A 16,926-nucleotide genomic window follows, 5' to 3' on the forward strand; every position below is an offset into this window, starting at 1 on the left:
CGGACATTTTCCAGATTCTTTAAGCCTTTTTTTCCGGTAATAGAGCAAGAAGGAGGTTTCTGTCCTTGCTTTATTTACACCGCCTAGGTTCTACCTTATGCAAACTGTGCAATTCTACGTCGGCTTTATTGCACCTGGCCTTTTAGCACCCTTGCTTCTTGTTCATCAACAGCAAAAGTTCCCGCATATGGATATTATTGAGAACGAAAAAAGAACACGGAGAGGCGCGTAAACAGCCGTCCTCGCGGCAACCACGCTTGTTGGGCGCGTACCGGAAGCCGCCGGAAGTGACGCGCGTGCAATATATGTATAGGTGCTTCTGGCGGTGATCGTCTCATGAAGATAAGCAACAGACCTTCAGGCACTCCGGGTAAAAGCGAACGTGACACCCGGATTCACCGGAGGTTATAGCACAAATCCTCTTGGAATGTCCGGTGGATGATTGCAGTGAGCCGCACGTAACCTAAGGTTCTACAGGGCAAACACGATTCTGACAAAAACAAGACGTAATTCTAGCACGTGTTAAGCAAATAGCAATTAAGCAAGCTAAAGGCACAGGATTGTGCAGATATGGAGGAGAACAAGGATATTGGCTCTGAGTATCAGAAGTGAAGCTTAGAACGGCAGAATCTAAACTAGATGGTAAAAATTCATCATTAAAAACCCCAAGGCTTGCTGAAAACAATTCTAAGGTCAGTGATTGAGCTTTTTTAACACTACGCACTATGTTTCAAGATTATGTCTTAACAAGAGGTCATAACAGAACGTTAAATCTTAACAGGAGCCAGCCTTCGCTTAACTTAACTATACTCCGTTTCATACATCAGGTGCAACGCTTTCCAAGCTATGTAAGAAGCTCGGTCAGCAAAATGTGTAAGTCCGCGCGTATCCGCTTCATTTTGTCCTAGTAAATGTGGCCTCCGTGGTTGGCTCCGGCTGAGCGCGGAGGCCACTAATCGCGGAGGCCACGATACGAAAACAGCGTTCAAGAAGTTTCTCGTACAATGAAAATATTAGTGTACACGAAGCTGTTGCCTTCCTCTTCATACTGAAGGCTAATGCGTAACATTAATCTTGGTATATGTTCAGCATTGTATAATGTTGTGATCATGTGTTTGATGTTATGTGTAAGTGATGTTATGTGTTATGTCTTAGTGCGTTTTCCCGTGTAAGTCAAGAAATACAGAATATCTGAGTTTTAACGTGTACATGTGAACTTATTTTACCTATTTGAACTGGTCTTCGTGTACTTGAGACGCACGCGGTGTTCGATTGTACTGTATTCGCACATCTTGAGTTCGACTGTGTAACATATTGTGCACTTCTTCTTATTACTTTTTATTGCATATTTCATCTGCTAAGCGAGATCCTAGGAGCAGCCGGTGCCACCAAGAAGGCACCAACCTCTACTGTTCACCATTTCAATAATAAAAAAAAAGACGCTAAGTGGTCCTAACAACATCTTGACAACCTTATAAATAGCGGGGTTGGTTTAGTACTCAGTGTAAAAATGAAAAAAGAAATCACACTAGGGTTGCTAAAATCACTGAACTATAGTTTTTGGTGCGAACGCATCTACTGCTACAAGAAGTCTTGCTAGCTTCCATGGCGTTGCACTTGATCTATGAAACGGAGTACAAAGGAATGAAATGCCCTAACAGTTGTCTATCGTGTAGAACCCCACGTGTGCCGCATTCACAGGTGGCGCTACCATACCTCCGCATGCGCAGACATGTTTTACTGCGATAGTAACTATATGGACACACGGACACTCTCGGTGGGTCTTCGCCCTTCTATATATACAAACGTTGAAAATGACGGACGAGCGTACGAAATGTTCATTTTTTCAGCGTTTCGGCCGAGGTCCGGCCTTCGTCGGAGAATATCAGGGTATAAGAAAAAACGCAATTCTCATATACATGAGTAGGACAGGGGGCCACCAACAAGTGCGTAACTATAATGGCATAGCTTTGGCATATATCATGTGACTAGAAATAAACATAGACACTCGAGCGATATGGTAATCAGATGACTGCCACATAAAATGGCGAAGAAGACACAACTTGAAACAACAATGTGCAGACTAAGCGTATGAACAGGCTGGCTTGTGGACACGGGAACTAACGTGATAAAGGAATGTAGTAAGTGCTGAAAAGCATGGTTACAGCGGTGAATTTGTACAATAAGCAAGATGCGTCAGAACGCGTACAAAAAGACTAAACGAAACAGTTGTATTATAACAATAACAAATGGGAAAACGGCAACAAATGGGCAGTGAAGGGGCACAACAAATTAAGTGCAGAAAAAACGCTAACGGTAACAAGGGTAAGCCAACGAAATAAAAATGATTTAACGGTAACAGCAGTGCAACAACAAAGTGTGCCAACGCACTTTGTTGTTAATCGGACTCACGCAGGTATGGTCTCCGTGAGCAGTCCACGGATCCAAGGAAGTCGCATCGTGCGTACAGAGGGTTGCCGTCATGAAAGGCCATGCCGTCCGCGCATAGCTTTGGCGTAGCCACTCCCCGGCGGCACTCGTAGTACATGTCGCACTGCTCCGGATCCGGGAAATAGCCGTTGTTGCTCGGGCATTGGAACTCCGCACCGGCTGCATTGGGCAGGTCATAAGAGCCTCAGGGTATGAAGCCTCCTCGGTCAAAATGAAAATACTTTGGCGTGTACGGGAGCATGCAGTAGTGTAAGCAAAGAAGTGGTGATTTTATAGCGCGCAAAAAGAACCACGACAGAAAGGGGTGACGCGTGCATAGCGCAGCGCCCGCGTCACCCCTTGTGTCCTGGCTCTTTTTGCGCGCTATAAACGCTGACATCGATGGCCAACTTTATGATCTTTCGAAAGAAGGGGAATAGATGGCGGCGCACATTTTACGCAACCATAAGCCACCAACGCGAAACGAAGACCGAGAAAGCATACGGGATGTTATTTGTAGTTTTCATTCGAGGTGAAGTAATTGTGAGTCAAATGGTGTAAAAGACTCAAGAATACCACAGACTACGTCGTCACTGAGCTCATCTGCTACGGCAGTGGCACTTTCCACCACCTGTTTGTATTTCGGTTAGTTTCAATTTCCGAGAAAAAAGGGCTCATTTTTCAGAAAAAAGTCCCAGTTTCGTCGCAAGGGCGAGTCAAAGAATGCGACAACCAGAAAAGCGGCCCGTGATGGACCCGCTGCTACGCTGCAGAGACATCTGCCCCCGGGCAGCAACTACCGCGCGAGCAGACAGCGAAAAGGCAAGGTTCTCCCTGCGCAAATATTAGAAGAAGCGAGCAAGCTGGCCGGCGACTTTTAAATGGGCCCGTTGCGCTCCTTGCGCCATCTCGCTGGTAATGAAGAAACGCTTATAAGCGCATGCCGTGTACGAGTCCTGCCAGCGGTAAAGGGTGTGTATATAACGCTCGCCGTTAGCCACCTGAAGGATCTGCTCTTTGTGGCATAGTGGTTAGCGCTGCGCGCTGCGGAGTGAGAGGTCGCTGGTTGACTTTCGCGCTTCGGATGCACTTTTCTGAATTATTCTTCTTTGAGACTTTATATATATATATATATATATATATATATATATATATATATATATATATATATATACGGTGCATGACGGCGGCGACGGTGACGGCGAAAACCAGCCCAGACTGTCCATGTCATAGCTATTGCAATAAAAAAGCACAAAGAAAAGAAAGAGACACACCATGCTGTGCTCACAACTCAAAGTTTAAAAGCTTGCCATTGTACGCTACACGATATTGCTCATACACTTATTATGGAATTTACCAAGTTGAATATCGAGTTCGTTTACTGACTGAGTAGCATTGGGACGTTAAACCGCATAAACCACGAAACCAATCGATTTTCGCTTACAGCTTTAGTGATAACATACGGTAGATAGCTTCTGTGATGTGTGTGTGGCATCGAAAGGGCATGTACAGGCTGTAGGCATATGAGGGCATGTGCGCGGTACATGACGTTGCAGTAATTCCGCAGAAGTGGTGTTAAGCCATGATTTCAGTGGATCGCGCCCTAGGCTTGCAAACGGATGTTGTCTAATTGACATGGGTCTAAATCTGATAGTACTCGTGGAGAAATATTTTAGTCGTACTCTGGGCACGGGGAATTTGGATAGGCGTAACTCCAATGACGACAAAAGTTGTTGCATGTCGTCGATGACGGCAGGTCGTCAAACCAATGGGACGGGCACAAGGCAAACACAAATTCGAGGAGGTGGGAACCGAACTCACTACCTTCGTAATGGTCGTAAGATGGTCTAGCAAATCACTCGTTGGGTGTTCGGTGAAACAGAGGCGCGAGAACGAGAAAAAAACTTTTGTTTTTCTCTCTTTGAGGTAGAGTCCCATTGACGCCGGTACATGTGCGCTCTGGACCAGCGAACACTGCTCCTGCAGCTCTGAGCTATTGAGCGCTCAGGAGGAACGTGAGGCTGAGGGTATAGGAGAGCAGCCGGGTGGGTATGGGCATTCCGATGTGCAGTGATATACTGTGGACTTGGCTCCGCAGTACCAACATGTTTCATGCCCGCCGCGAGACCTTCGATTCCTCCGTGGTGCCTGACTCAGCCCAGCATCAGCCTAACAATACCTGGCATCCAGAAAAAAGCGGATATGTCGTCACCTGCCCTTAAACAGCTCGCTTTATTCCTGCTATACGATAAGTACCAAGGCTATGTACACGTATACACTGACGGCTCCGTTTTGCCAAACAGCTCAACTGCAGCAGTTGTGATACCGATCAAAGCCACACCAATCAAATTCAAGACCTCCCACCTAACGACATCGACGGCAGCAGAGCTCGCAGCGCTTCGTGTCGCATTACATTTCATAAGTGATGAACGGGCACAAAAATGGACTATGTTCAGTGACTCCAAGGCGGCACTACAGTCTCTTCTGTCACCTTTACGACGCTGCCCGTACGAACAACTTGTATTTGAGATTGCAGAAGAGACGCACCATTTAACTGAGAAAGGGCATGAAATAACTTTTCAGTGGCTTCCAAGTCACTGTGGGATTATCGGCAATGAACGGGCCGATCAAGCTGCCCGTTCCGCCCATACTGAAAACAATCAACTCTTAATGCCGCTCTCCAGAACTGACGCTGCACGGAAGCTCCGCGTGCTTGCTTGCCAACTCACCATGTCGCAGTGGAACGAGCCACACTTCCAGCCTAGACCCAACACTCAGCCCTAGACGCCACACTATGCCCTAGACCCAACACTCAGCCTTCGAATTCCCCCAGGACTTCGTCGAAGTGACGCTACCCTTCTGTGCAGGTTATGGTTGGGTGTCGCATTTACCTGTGCGTACGCGTTCCGCATAGGAATGGCCGACAGCGCAGCTTGTGACCACTGCGGAAGTGATGAAACAATTAAGCATATTCTGTGCGACTGTCCACAGTACTGTTCGCAGAGACAGTCGCTTTGCAACGCGCTTGACAAATTGGACGACCGAACGCTTTCGGAAGAAAGAATCCTGCGCCACCGACAGGACTTTACGTCTCAGAAGAAGGCTGTGCAGGCGCTAATGCGCTTTCTGCTTTCAACCGGGCTATCAGAACGGCTGTGATAGGACGCCCTGCATGTGTGTGCATGTGTGCATGGTTTGTTTTGTTTTTATTTTATCTCCCTCTCTCTCTGTCCTCTTTCCGACCCCTATATCCCCACCCCTGTGCAGGGTAGCAAACCGGTCGCTCGCACCAGGTTAACCTCCCTGCCTTTTCCTTTTCATCTATTTCTGTCTCTGGCTCCGCAGGAGGGCCGTATAGGAGATATTGTGTGGGGTGTGAAAGCAGCGAAGGGTGAAGTGGCAGGGTAAATAATTTGTCGGTAGCTGCCGCCATGCGACGGCTTCCTCTCAGTTAAGGGAATTGTGTTTGCATGTGTGTGTGTGTGTGGGGGGGGGGGGGGGGGAGTACCTCCGACTTGGTCTGTAATGTTGTAGAGCTTGGGGGAAGTTCAATGGTGCTGTTTGGTGCGTCGTCTTGGTTCGACAGCTCGTCCAATGTCGCCCGATTTGTAAGCTCTCGGGCTACCACATCAGCACGTTCGCTAGCATCGTGAAATGCGTGTCCAGGTGTCCAGACCATACGCACCCTGTGTAATAAGGTGAGAGTAATGATGTTAGGGTACGGCGTGTGTAGGGCGTTACAATTACTTTTACTCTATTTTTGCAAGCGGTTTGCGAATCAGTGACAACTGTGATGGGTCCGCGAGGCCCTGTGTTAAATCCTCGCTGTCCCGTATTTAGAACTTTTGAGTGGTTGTACAGGGCAATCACTCACTTCTTGAGGCGGAATTGAAATTACATGGACGCTCCATGTGCATTTTTGCCATGACAGTGTTCTGTATAAAGTGCAAATTGACAACATGTCGCATGTTCTATATGCGAGCGAAAAAGGGCTGCCAATGATCACTGCTCAAGCAGAGGAAAGGTGCATAGAGATAGGAGTAGGAGCAGGAGGTGTATACTTTGACCAACCGGACGGTGTCGCCCGCGGTCGCGCGTGCCGTATGTTTAGAGGCAATCAGTAGACGACCGTTGCACGTCTTGTGCTCTCATCGCAGAGTTTTCATTGAAGCCATAGGCCGAACGAATGTCACTTCGCTCGCTGCAGCGACCACGTTTCCTAAATGAGCGAGCTGCTAGCCTTTCTTCGTGTAACATTCCAATTTGTTGCGATCGCCTTTATGGCTTCAGCGTTGCGGCGAAATTGTGACTGTTTCTATAATCAACTAATGCCGTTTTCGGCCCTGAGCGGCTGACCTCTTTTCGTGAGCCTCTTGCCTTATTCATAGATGACTCAGGCATTCTATTAAAACGCAGGTGTCCTGGGCTTCACCCTTTATGTTTGAAGTATCAACGTTTCAGAAGTTTTGTTTTTGAATTGTACTCCACTGTCATTTGTCAAAATTCTTGGTATTTTGCTGCCGTGCAAAGTGAACATTTAGTTTCAGTATCGCTTCGTTGCAGGAAATCGATGTAGTAGGTCAACTTTCCAAAGTTTGCTATATTAATTTACTGCTAAAGAAAAGTTATATCCATTTGATTTTTAATAGGTATGTTGCATCCAACAGGTTCCCATGAATAGCTTGGTTCTGTATGGATAAGGCAGTTGCTCATTGCTGATAGTCTGTGCTCTTTTGATATGCTTTACACCTCACTATAACTTCTTACACTTCTGCAGTCATCCTAACCATCATAGACATTGACGAGCACGTTGTAGACAACTCTGAATATCAAAATGTGTTGCTTCAAATAATATATGCCCATTGAAGTATCATTGAGCTCATCCTTCATACCTACTAAAAATTTGCGGCAGAAATTTTATTGAATTTTTATGGGAGAAGAAAGCCTTGAATTGTAGTAGATTTATTATTAAAAGTACATTGTGCACTGATAATTCATTCTGATGGTTCTGTTGAATAGTCATTGAGGTAAAATTGAAGCGGTACTGAAATTTTATTGTATAACTACGTTGTACAAAATTTGTTTGAAAAGTCGCTGTATTGTGGTAGACTTATAATTGAAAGTGCGATACCTGAATATGTCGTTGCCCCAGTTCAGCGCAAGCTTAGAGGTCAGTGAAAAGCACATTGTGCTTATTGTTAAGATGACATTCTAATGACCAGAAGAGCCACTCAAGTATTGCAAGTAAAGACTGGTGAAGCCTTAAGTGAGTTTAATTCTAGCATACCCGCTCTCTGTAGGCCTACGGCGCTATCGAGTATTCGCCTATTCAAACCGTCTTCACTCAGGTAATAATTTCTATATTAAGCTTTTTGACGTCCCATCGCAGGAAACCTGAGTCTGGGACGCCAAAAATACTACAGGAGAATTGAATACAGTTATAACCTACCAACCAGCTTTTTTTTAGCATCTAAACTTCAGTACATGGGCCTCTAGCATTCTGCCTCATTCGAAATGCGGCCGCTGTGGCTGGAATTCCATCCCGCGACCTTCGGGTGAAATAAATAAATGACTAAAAATTTGAGCTAGTGTTACACGTTTGTAAAACGTTAAGGCGAAAGCCTGGTTGCATCTTGGCAGACTTAATGCCTCGACTGAAATGCGTTTATGAAGAATTGCTGTGACTGCGTATTAAGTCTGCAATTAGGCTTTCGCCTTCCGGCTTTACAAGCGTGTAACACCTGCTTAATATTTTTGTACCATCTCCTTCGAAGGTTTGTCCATCCGAGAGCCCGACAGAAGTGACTGAAACCGCCACACCAACACGTAATCGGCCAGTGCCGTCAGTGCCTTCGCAGAGAGAGGGGTAGTATGGAAACACTGCCATGATGAGCGGAATCCGAGCTAGCTGTGAAAGACGACGACGGCAAATTCGCGAGAAGCGACACGAGCTTGTTTCTGTGACGTGTACACTTACGCACGCGCTAGGCACACTTTTACTAAGCCAGAACCGTGGATTCGCCATGACTTCAGGATTTGAACTCCGGTCATGGCGATAACGCACGAACTAATGGCATGGCCGGTTGGACCATTCGGCCATGGCGGAAGCGTGCTCGTCTCGCACCATAGAAGGCAGGGTTAGATTCTTACCCAGACGAGCATGTGCCGAATTTTCTTTTGAAATCCACGAATTAACCTTCTTTATAGGAACCCCCCTGCATGCGACCTGTGCACAGAGCAAGGTCACCAACTAACGTCTACACCGTTGAAAGGCCTCTCCACTTTTGAATACTGAACTATTTTTTGCAGTTATTCATGCTGAAGAAGCTGAACATATCCGTCGGACGTAACATTATTTTTCAGAGTGCTTTACTAATCCTTTGGCAAGGTGCGCTCTTATTCTATGAACTGGTGTACTGGAGTTGCTTTGATGTGCCTCCTACTAACAAATTATGAAGAATAGTTTGATTACTTAGCCAAAGCTTGTTAAACCATATGCTGTGCCCTACACGTGGCCATGTTTCCACTTGAAGTAGTGGGCACAGGGCAAAACAAGATGCAGGCAAGGCCAAGAAGAAAGAACTTGAAATTCAAAGGTTGCGTTAAACAAAGACACGTTCCCACGTACACTTCCATGAGAAAGTGCCATTACTTCGTGCAACCTGAAATTTGAGGTATGTTTAAAATGAACTCCCTAGATTTTTCTCCTTACAATGAAGAGAAAAAACATGGCGACGCTTGCAGTAAGTCGCGCAAGGCTTGAAACAGCGAAACTGGACCATTCTGACAACTAATCTGGTTGCTTCTAGGTTGTTTCTAGGCGTTAGCTAGATATTGCAGGTTGTTTCTAGGTTGCTTCTAGGTTGTTGCTAGGCTTTAGCTAGGTGATGCTAGGTTGTTTCTGCGCTGATTATCAGTGCAGATAGGTTCGAATTAAACTAGACAGTCACAGACACGACACGGATGTCCAAACTCTAGAGACAGAAACTCGCGCTGAAACCAAGCGTTCGCACTTCTCATAGATATAAGGACGCGTCGTCGTTGGCGTAGGCCTTCCATCGCTTCGGGGTATTCTCGCAGCCGCCGTTGAATTCCCGTTCCCTAGTATTCTGTCGTTGTACGTACTCGGGGTCTTCGGCTTGCCGCCCTCGCTTCGCAGCCATTCGTTCTTAGGTTAATTCACGACCTCCTCTATAAACTTACGACCTGCTCATGCCGCTGCTTCCCGTGTCGCCAGATTTGCTTTTGCTTGTTTAGTTATTTTTAGTTCTCCAAAGTACCGCAGCACGCCTTGGCACCACAACTTACCCCCATCGCTGCAGCCGCCAAGCCATTGTTCTGCTTGGGGCGTGCATACGTTCGCTTGATGTTGTGGCACTCGAAGGCTATCGCTTGTCAGCAGTAGCCTGAGCAGTCAGGAACGTTAGGGTACGACAGCAGCAGCACCATTCCCACAATGGTGTACTGCTGCGTTCCCTTCTGCAAGTCGAGCGATCGGCGGTCAACTGGGATATCGTTTAACGAGCTTCCCGTCACCCAGATTCGACAAGAGTGGTTGAAGAAAATCTCTCGACAGGCTGAAGGTAAGTTGCATACACTGCAAGATCTGACTGGTGGAATGCAGTTCAAAGCATTTTTTTTGTGCACGCTGAGTATGCTGCTCAGGGTTGTTGGCTGGCAGCTAGAAACACAAGTGCTGTTTGTTGGATTTGTGGAAGCCGATCGTTTGCACAGCCCATAAACTACATTTTTCCTTTGCTGTGCTCTGTCCTTTGTTGCCGCATGACCCCGTGCACGTGGCCGTGTCAGGAATAGGGCACTTGGCACTTGCTTTCAACTATTCCTCTCTGATGCGCAGCGGTGTTGCTTTGATGAGAAATTTGTTTTATTTATTACACTATCGCTTGACGCGGGCATTGTTCTTTATAAAAAAATTAAGGGCAATAGGCGCAAATCGATCTGCCCTGAACGGATGCAGCCGCGAGTAAATTGGAATATTAAGGGATTCAACTAGTGAATACACTAGAGACTAGTCTGTCTTTTTTATTCTCGTCCTCGTTTTCGTCGCGCTAATATTCGTTCAAGATGGAATACACTAGAGATCATTTTCTGTCACGCTGTGAAGGTGACATAAAGGGCCAATTCTTAATCGCTAGCCTAATATCTAATTGTGGTGCGATCTTAAATACATATATTTGTAGCTCCAGGAAAACAGCCATGCGGGCCGAGCGACCGCAGCAAGGTATGCAGCTTGCATTTCAAGCCAGAAGATTACAGAGAAGGCCTGAAGCTGCGCAAGTTGAAACCAGCTGCCATACCTTCAATATTCCCGAGCTACGCTGGGTACATGCCGGAATCATCCAGAAAAGGGCGACAGCCTGTTAAAAGGGGTGCTGTGCCAGGGCTGTCAGCAGACAAGCCTCACGCAGAAGCAAAGAAAAATAGGTAAGCTTTTTTGTGTAATTAGCCTTAGTTTAGCCACGCCCAAATTTCTTCTAATACATGCGTCATCCCGTAACACATCGAAATTCTTAACCCTTTCAGCCCTGGATTTTTTATTTTGCCCGGAGACATTTTTTGTGCGTGTTTTCCTAATAGCTAGGACCTCAGAAGACCAAAAATGAAAAATGGAGCCAGTGGTGCAAGTATTTATGGATTAATTATCATGGAATCAAATTAGGTCATCAGGGCTCAGTGGTTGTGAAATTAGGAAAATTGCTTCTTTTATCCTGCTACGAACTAGAGTACACAAAATGTGAACCACGCCTCATTTTTGAGTGTGATACTCCTTGAAACAGCATCAGTACGACGTCTCGAAAACGGCGCTTAGCCGTCTCTGCTGACCCGCCTCCGCGTCACCCATAACTTCGGTCAAGCTTCTTCTTCTTTGTGGCTCCCAGCTCCACAAACATGTCGCAACTTTGGTGTCAATCACAGTGGGGATCATTGAAGAAGTATTTCCCCAAGAATGGACAGTTTTTGGTATCGTTCTCGAGGTGCTAGGGCAACTTTTGTGTGGTGTCGTCAATTGACGACGCCAGGGCCGAAAGGGTTAATGTTCCAGGCCAGATATCCCCTCTCCTTATTGGTCCCCGTCTGAGAGGACTGATGAGCAGGCAGAAAATTGTGTGGCTGACAGCAGTACCGCAGATAAGGAGGATGAAATGCTTACGGAACCCCGTAGTGAACCCTCCTCTCTGCCTTTAATTTTACCTTCACCTGAATCTTCTTTCTGCTTGCCTAAAACATATGAGACACCCGAACATGGCCAATCTGTCGAGTACCAGACAAGTCCATCAAAGGCAACCAGACGACGTGGAATGCAGACTAGGCTTTCACTGTCACGAATGACGAATATCCCGAAGAAAGTACAAAACCTTACCCGGAAGTGTCAAAGGCTTTAGGAAAGGCAGCATCGGCTACAAGAAGAGCTCTCCACTCTGAGGCAGGAGGCAAAAAAGGCATCCTTGTTGATGAAGAGAACAAACGTCACAAACCTCCAGGTGTGAACTAATCTCTTTTTGAACATTAAAAAAATCCCATTACCTGCTTATGTCATACTTGCAGCAAAAGGCGGAGGATAACGACGAAAAAGCTCTGTTCCTTCAAGAGCAGCTTGCTTTTCTGAGCAAAAAGAAAGGGCGATGGCGTGAGGAGACAGTGCGCAAATACCTTCTGTGGCATGCTAAATCATCAGCTGGATACCGCCTTCTTCGGGACACTGGTGTCCTGACCTTGCCGAGTCGCTGTACCCTCAAGCGGTACATTGGCGCGTGCACTGGAGAGGTGGTGTCCTCTCTCATGAAGCAGCGCGTCCATGCGGAGGGGAACTGCACCCTAAGGAGGTAATCTATTTACTGTATGCCTTTACTTTTTTTTCAGGAGTAAAATTATTGGAGCCATGTTCTTTGCGATTATTGCAGGCACGCTGTGGGTCCCTGTGGGTGATGGACGAAATGTCACTAAAGCAGTCTGAACTCTACCAAAAACAGTCTGATGCTGTGCATAGATTTGTCGACCTAGGAGGGGCCGAGGTGGACTATGGCTTAGAGGACCAACTGGCAAGTCACCTACTGTGCTTCGTCTCTGTAGGACTGTCTACCCACTGCAGGTATGTGAAACATTTGCGCTACTCTTCGTTCATGTCATGTGAACCTGTGGAGATAATTTTTTTTCCAATCCTTCAAATTTACCTAACGCCTAGTGCTTTTACAATTGCAGGCTGCCTGTAGGATATTATTTTACAAAAGGGTTGACAGGGGAGCAACTTGAGCTACTTTCGTTGAAAGTAATGCAATCAGTTGAAGATGCTGGGTTTGAGGTGGTGAGGTTGGTTGCTGACAACCACAGCACGAACTGCAAGTTTTTCACCAGCTTGTCTGGTGGCCAAATATGCCCTGTTGTCACGTGAGTAATTTCTTGGTCACGTTTTTGCTAAAGGTTACACCTCCTTTAATTGTGCATAAATCTATGAACTATGGGAGTGTTGAAGCAAATGTGTCCTGTTAACATTTTCACAGACTCCCAACAGTATTCTCTGATCCTTTTCAGGCACCCTCTCGATCCAGAAAGGCAACTGTTCCTGTCATTTGACTACTGTCACATCATACAGAATGTCAGGAATCGGTTCCTCGACACTAAAAGGATTTTCAGGAAGGCTGGAGTGCTCATCGTTCCAGACTACCTGAGGTACAATATGGTAGCTTTTTTCATGCCTTAGAAATTTACAGTTTAACATTGCATTTTGTCACAGGAACTTGCATGACATACAAGAAAAGCAGGCGGATGCTTTCAAGCTTGTAAGGTGCTTGACTAAAAAGCATCTTTGGCCGAGCAATATTGAGAAGATGTCTGTTGCCAGGGCTGTTGTGATCTTTTCTCCTCAGGTAAAGAGTGCATAAATGTTTATCTTAGAAGAAACTCAGAGAAAACTATGATTTTACCCCAAGCATGCAGTGATGGTTATCCCACTCATAATCAGCTGTCATATAATTTTATTCTAGGTTACATCTGGGCTCAGGCTTCTACTAAAACACGCACAACAGCTTGGTTTCCATGGGTCTGACGACTCCCTGCCAACCATTGAGTTCATGGAACTCGTTTGCAAATGGTTTACTCTCCACAACATTAAGAACACCTCACTCTTCTGGATGAGTAGAGACGCTCTGAGAGTTCCCTTCTATGGTCCAGATGACGAAAGGTATTCATGAACTTCATCTAATTGTCATTTATCTTCCATTTGTGTGAAGACACGAATGGTTCCATTTTGTTTAAATGCAGTTTTGTGTGAGGTATTCTTTGCTGTTAAATTGTAAGCTTGAAACATTTGTAGTTTGTCTATAGGCCAAATCCCACTTTCTAACTGATCTCATTGTTCATACTTTTATCATGCAGGCTCCTCTGGCTTGAAAATGAGTGCCTCATCTATTTTGACTTATGAAAAGAGAGTACAGCATACAAGCTAGAGTTTTTCTGAGAAGAAACATATGAAGCCCTGAGAGTGACAACTATGTCAACTGTTCTCTGCACCAGGCATCTTCTTGGGCGCGGATTTCATTTTGTCCTTACAGGAAAGTTTTCCAGTGATGATGTGGAATCCCTGTTTTCTACCATACGGCAGCTAAATGGGTCCAATGACCAAATCGATGCCTATGCAGCGCTGTCGTCACTACAGAAGATCTTAATAACGGGCTGCATTCATTCTTCTCCAAGTGGCAATGTGGGAAGCGCTGTAGGTTCTATTGGGGAGGCAACTAAACTTGCCCCTCAACCTGCAGCTGCTTCACCACCTGACAAGGACATTAAGAATACTCTGCTCCCTTACCTTACAGCACTGGATCGCTTCCCAAGTGGGTTTGCACCATTTATTACTTACGAATACCCATCACTCACAAACATTTCAGTTATAAGATGCATGTTTTAAAGATACAGAGAGTTGATCCAAAAGTTTTAGTGCTTGTGTGGCAATGAGATGTGCAGCTACATCAAAATGAGAAGTTCCCAGTCGCAGTCATGAGTCCCTTAACGCAGGCCCGTAGCCAGGAATTTCTTTCCGGGGGGGGGGGGGGGGGGCACTTGCTGAAAACCTTGAATATCTGAGAAAAACACCTCTGTTTAATATTTACTTTTGGTAAAAACATACTTCACCAAAATTAGGGGGGGGGGGCTTGGTTACTAGTGTTCGGCACATTTACAAATTATTGCAATTTGCTTAGATGGTACCACAATTATAGATGCTACTGCTTAATCACTTATGTGAATTGTATTGTCATTCTCTAACCGTTATTTTTTTTTATTCTCTCAGGTCCTCTTACTCAAAGCTTATGTGCCAGCACACTGGCGCTAATAGCTGGTTTTCTAGTGAGAGCTGTCTAGGATAACATCTGCTGTGAAGGCTGCCTTATGAAAATACAGGCACCAAAATCGAACTCTACAACAACTGCTCTAATCAGGAGTTGACAGGTGAGGACTCTCATACCCCTCATTGCCATTTGTTGGATTTGTAAGCATCCTCGAGGGTGCAGCCTCTAAAGCAGCTGCGATTCTTGTGAAAGGGCAAAAACCCTTGCAGAAGTTTTCATGAAGAAAATTCATGAGGCCTTTCTTCGCAAACTATGCCAATAATTTAACCGAGGCACATTCAAAGAGAAGGCTTCTCAACAAGAAGCCTTTGTCGCGAAAAGTTTTGAAAGTTTAAAGTTCTTTTTCTTGTAACAACCACATAGAATTGCTGTATGCTGATGCACATCCTGACTGCTGGCCTTCTTTTGAATACAGATAGGAGTGCGAGTTTGTTTTTGCAGTGTCATTTTAGCCTTATGAAACACACTTCTTTAATTGCCTGAACAAGACATCAAGAATGTGCAGTCCACACTTTCTAGTCTGACTTGGGTATCATTCTTTATATTGGGTTACTCTTTTTTTTTGTTGTTCTCTGGCTTGCCACGTGATCTTAACTTTTTCACTTTTCTTTAACCCCCCAGTTTCTGCACTATATATTTGTACTAGTACAATGCAGTGGCTGTACACATGGTTTTTGGGATGGCAACTAGTCATAATTTTTAATTTCTGAATTTATGGATTTAATCACATGAATGCAATCAATTGTGGGGCATGCTTTTCTAAAGCCAGCTTGCTTCCTTCATTGATTAAAGTGCAGCGCTTTCCTTATCCTGTTTTAAAGAGCCTTCGTGAATATTTTGTATATTGCTGATAATTTAGTTGACTATTATGGGCACTTTTCCAGCTAAGGCATACATTCGAGATCTTGAGACATTCTGCGATTCTTAGTGGAGAGCATAGTGGATCAGAGAATAAACAGGGGTAGCTGAGATCTATCATTAATACAAAAAAGTATAGCTGGGCCGGCAATGTAGTGCACAGGACCTATTGGCCGCGAGATCGAGCGGAGTCGCCGCCTGGCGGCTACTGGCTGAAGCGCGCCTAGCGTGGATTGCTCCATGCGTCGTCTGCTAGCCGCGTTGTGTTTGCATGTGCGCGTACGTCATGCAGGGCCTTAAAAGGCGGTTTGTTCCGTTGCGTTGGTGTAACTTTAACCGCTCGTACGTATGCCTAACACGATGTAAAGAAGCATCTGGCCTTGATCGGCTCTATATGTACTGTAGTAATATCAGTGAGTGCACTTGTCGAAAGTGCTGTGTGTGGTCGTCGTACCGTCCGTTCACGAGAGTCATATCAGTGTAGGTGCCGCTCTGTGGTTCAAGCGCATTGCAAAGTGCACTTGGTGTTGTCTTAAAGGGGTCATGAAGCACCCCTTGGGCTGATTGAAAAAACACATCCTGCGGAAAGCTGACACGGCTATGAACTGCTCTGCCAAATATTACAGTCGTGCGCGCCGCGTAATGGCCACAAGCGGAGCGCGAAGTTGCCGTTTCCCCAGGCACCCTCTTTTCAAACAGAGGCCGGTTCTCACTCTCGTCGGTGGGCGGGGCGTCTGTCCGCTGTACGTCGCAAGAGACATAGCATGCTTATTGGCCGATAGCCGACGTAAATCGAGAGCGGCGTTCGGATCAGATGCGCTTCTTGCCGCGGGGTGCCGCCACTTGCCGGCGCCGCACTCCTCAGTACACGGTAGCCGCACTCGCGCAAGCGAATCACAGCGGGAGAGCAATCGCGTTTCATGACGCGCGCTGGCGTAACTTCTTTCCCCCATGCCATCCCTCCCTGTCTAGCTTCCAGTGCGCTCGTCGGTACGAGAAAAGAGAGAAAGCGCTGGGAGCGTGCGCCAAACCCCCGTAACTCCGCTGATTCTTGACGGATTCGAGAAATTTTTGCGGCAATCGATTCGGGAGGCAGTACACTCCGATACTGAGGCCATTAGATCATTACTTGGAAAAGTGGTTCATGACCCCTTTAAAGATGAGAAGTATTAAATCTCATGTGAATATAGCCGTTTAGCGGCTCGGTGTTTAAAAAAAAGGTTCTCATGCACTTGCGCGTTGTGGTTAGGTGTATAACTCGGGACTGTCGTTTATA

General features: G+C 46.0%; 2 protein-coding genes across 2 annotated transcripts in view; one reads left to right on the forward strand and one right to left on the reverse strand.

Annotated features, from left to right (window-relative positions):
• LOC119390684 (protein obstructor-E) overlaps positions 1-16,926 on the reverse strand; it is a 70,368-nt gene that overhangs the window by 40,495 nt on the left and 12,947 nt on the right. Inside the window, exon 2 of the mRNA XM_037658373.2 lies at positions 2,413-2,610. Within this exon, the coding sequence (XP_037514301.1) occupies positions 2,413-2,610 (198 nt within the window). The remainder of the gene's footprint in view (positions 1-2,412; positions 2,611-16,926) is intronic.
• On the forward strand, positions 9,617-11,984 carry LOC119390680 (THAP domain-containing protein 11-like). The gene is made up of 3 exons (XM_037658354.2): positions 9,617-10,013; positions 10,632-10,875; positions 11,495-11,984. The coding sequence occupies exons 1-3, from the start codon at positions 9,887-9,889 to the stop codon at positions 11,832-11,834; spliced, it is 711 nt and encodes a 236-aa protein (XP_037514282.1). The 5' UTR covers positions 9,617-9,886; the 3' UTR covers positions 11,835-11,984.

Source organism: Rhipicephalus sanguineus, chromosome 1 (genome assembly GCF_013339695.2).
Source record: "Rhipicephalus sanguineus isolate Rsan-2018 chromosome 1, BIME_Rsan_1.4, whole genome shotgun sequence".
Classification (NCBI taxonomy): domain Eukaryota; kingdom Metazoa; phylum Arthropoda; class Arachnida; order Ixodida; family Ixodidae; genus Rhipicephalus; species Rhipicephalus sanguineus.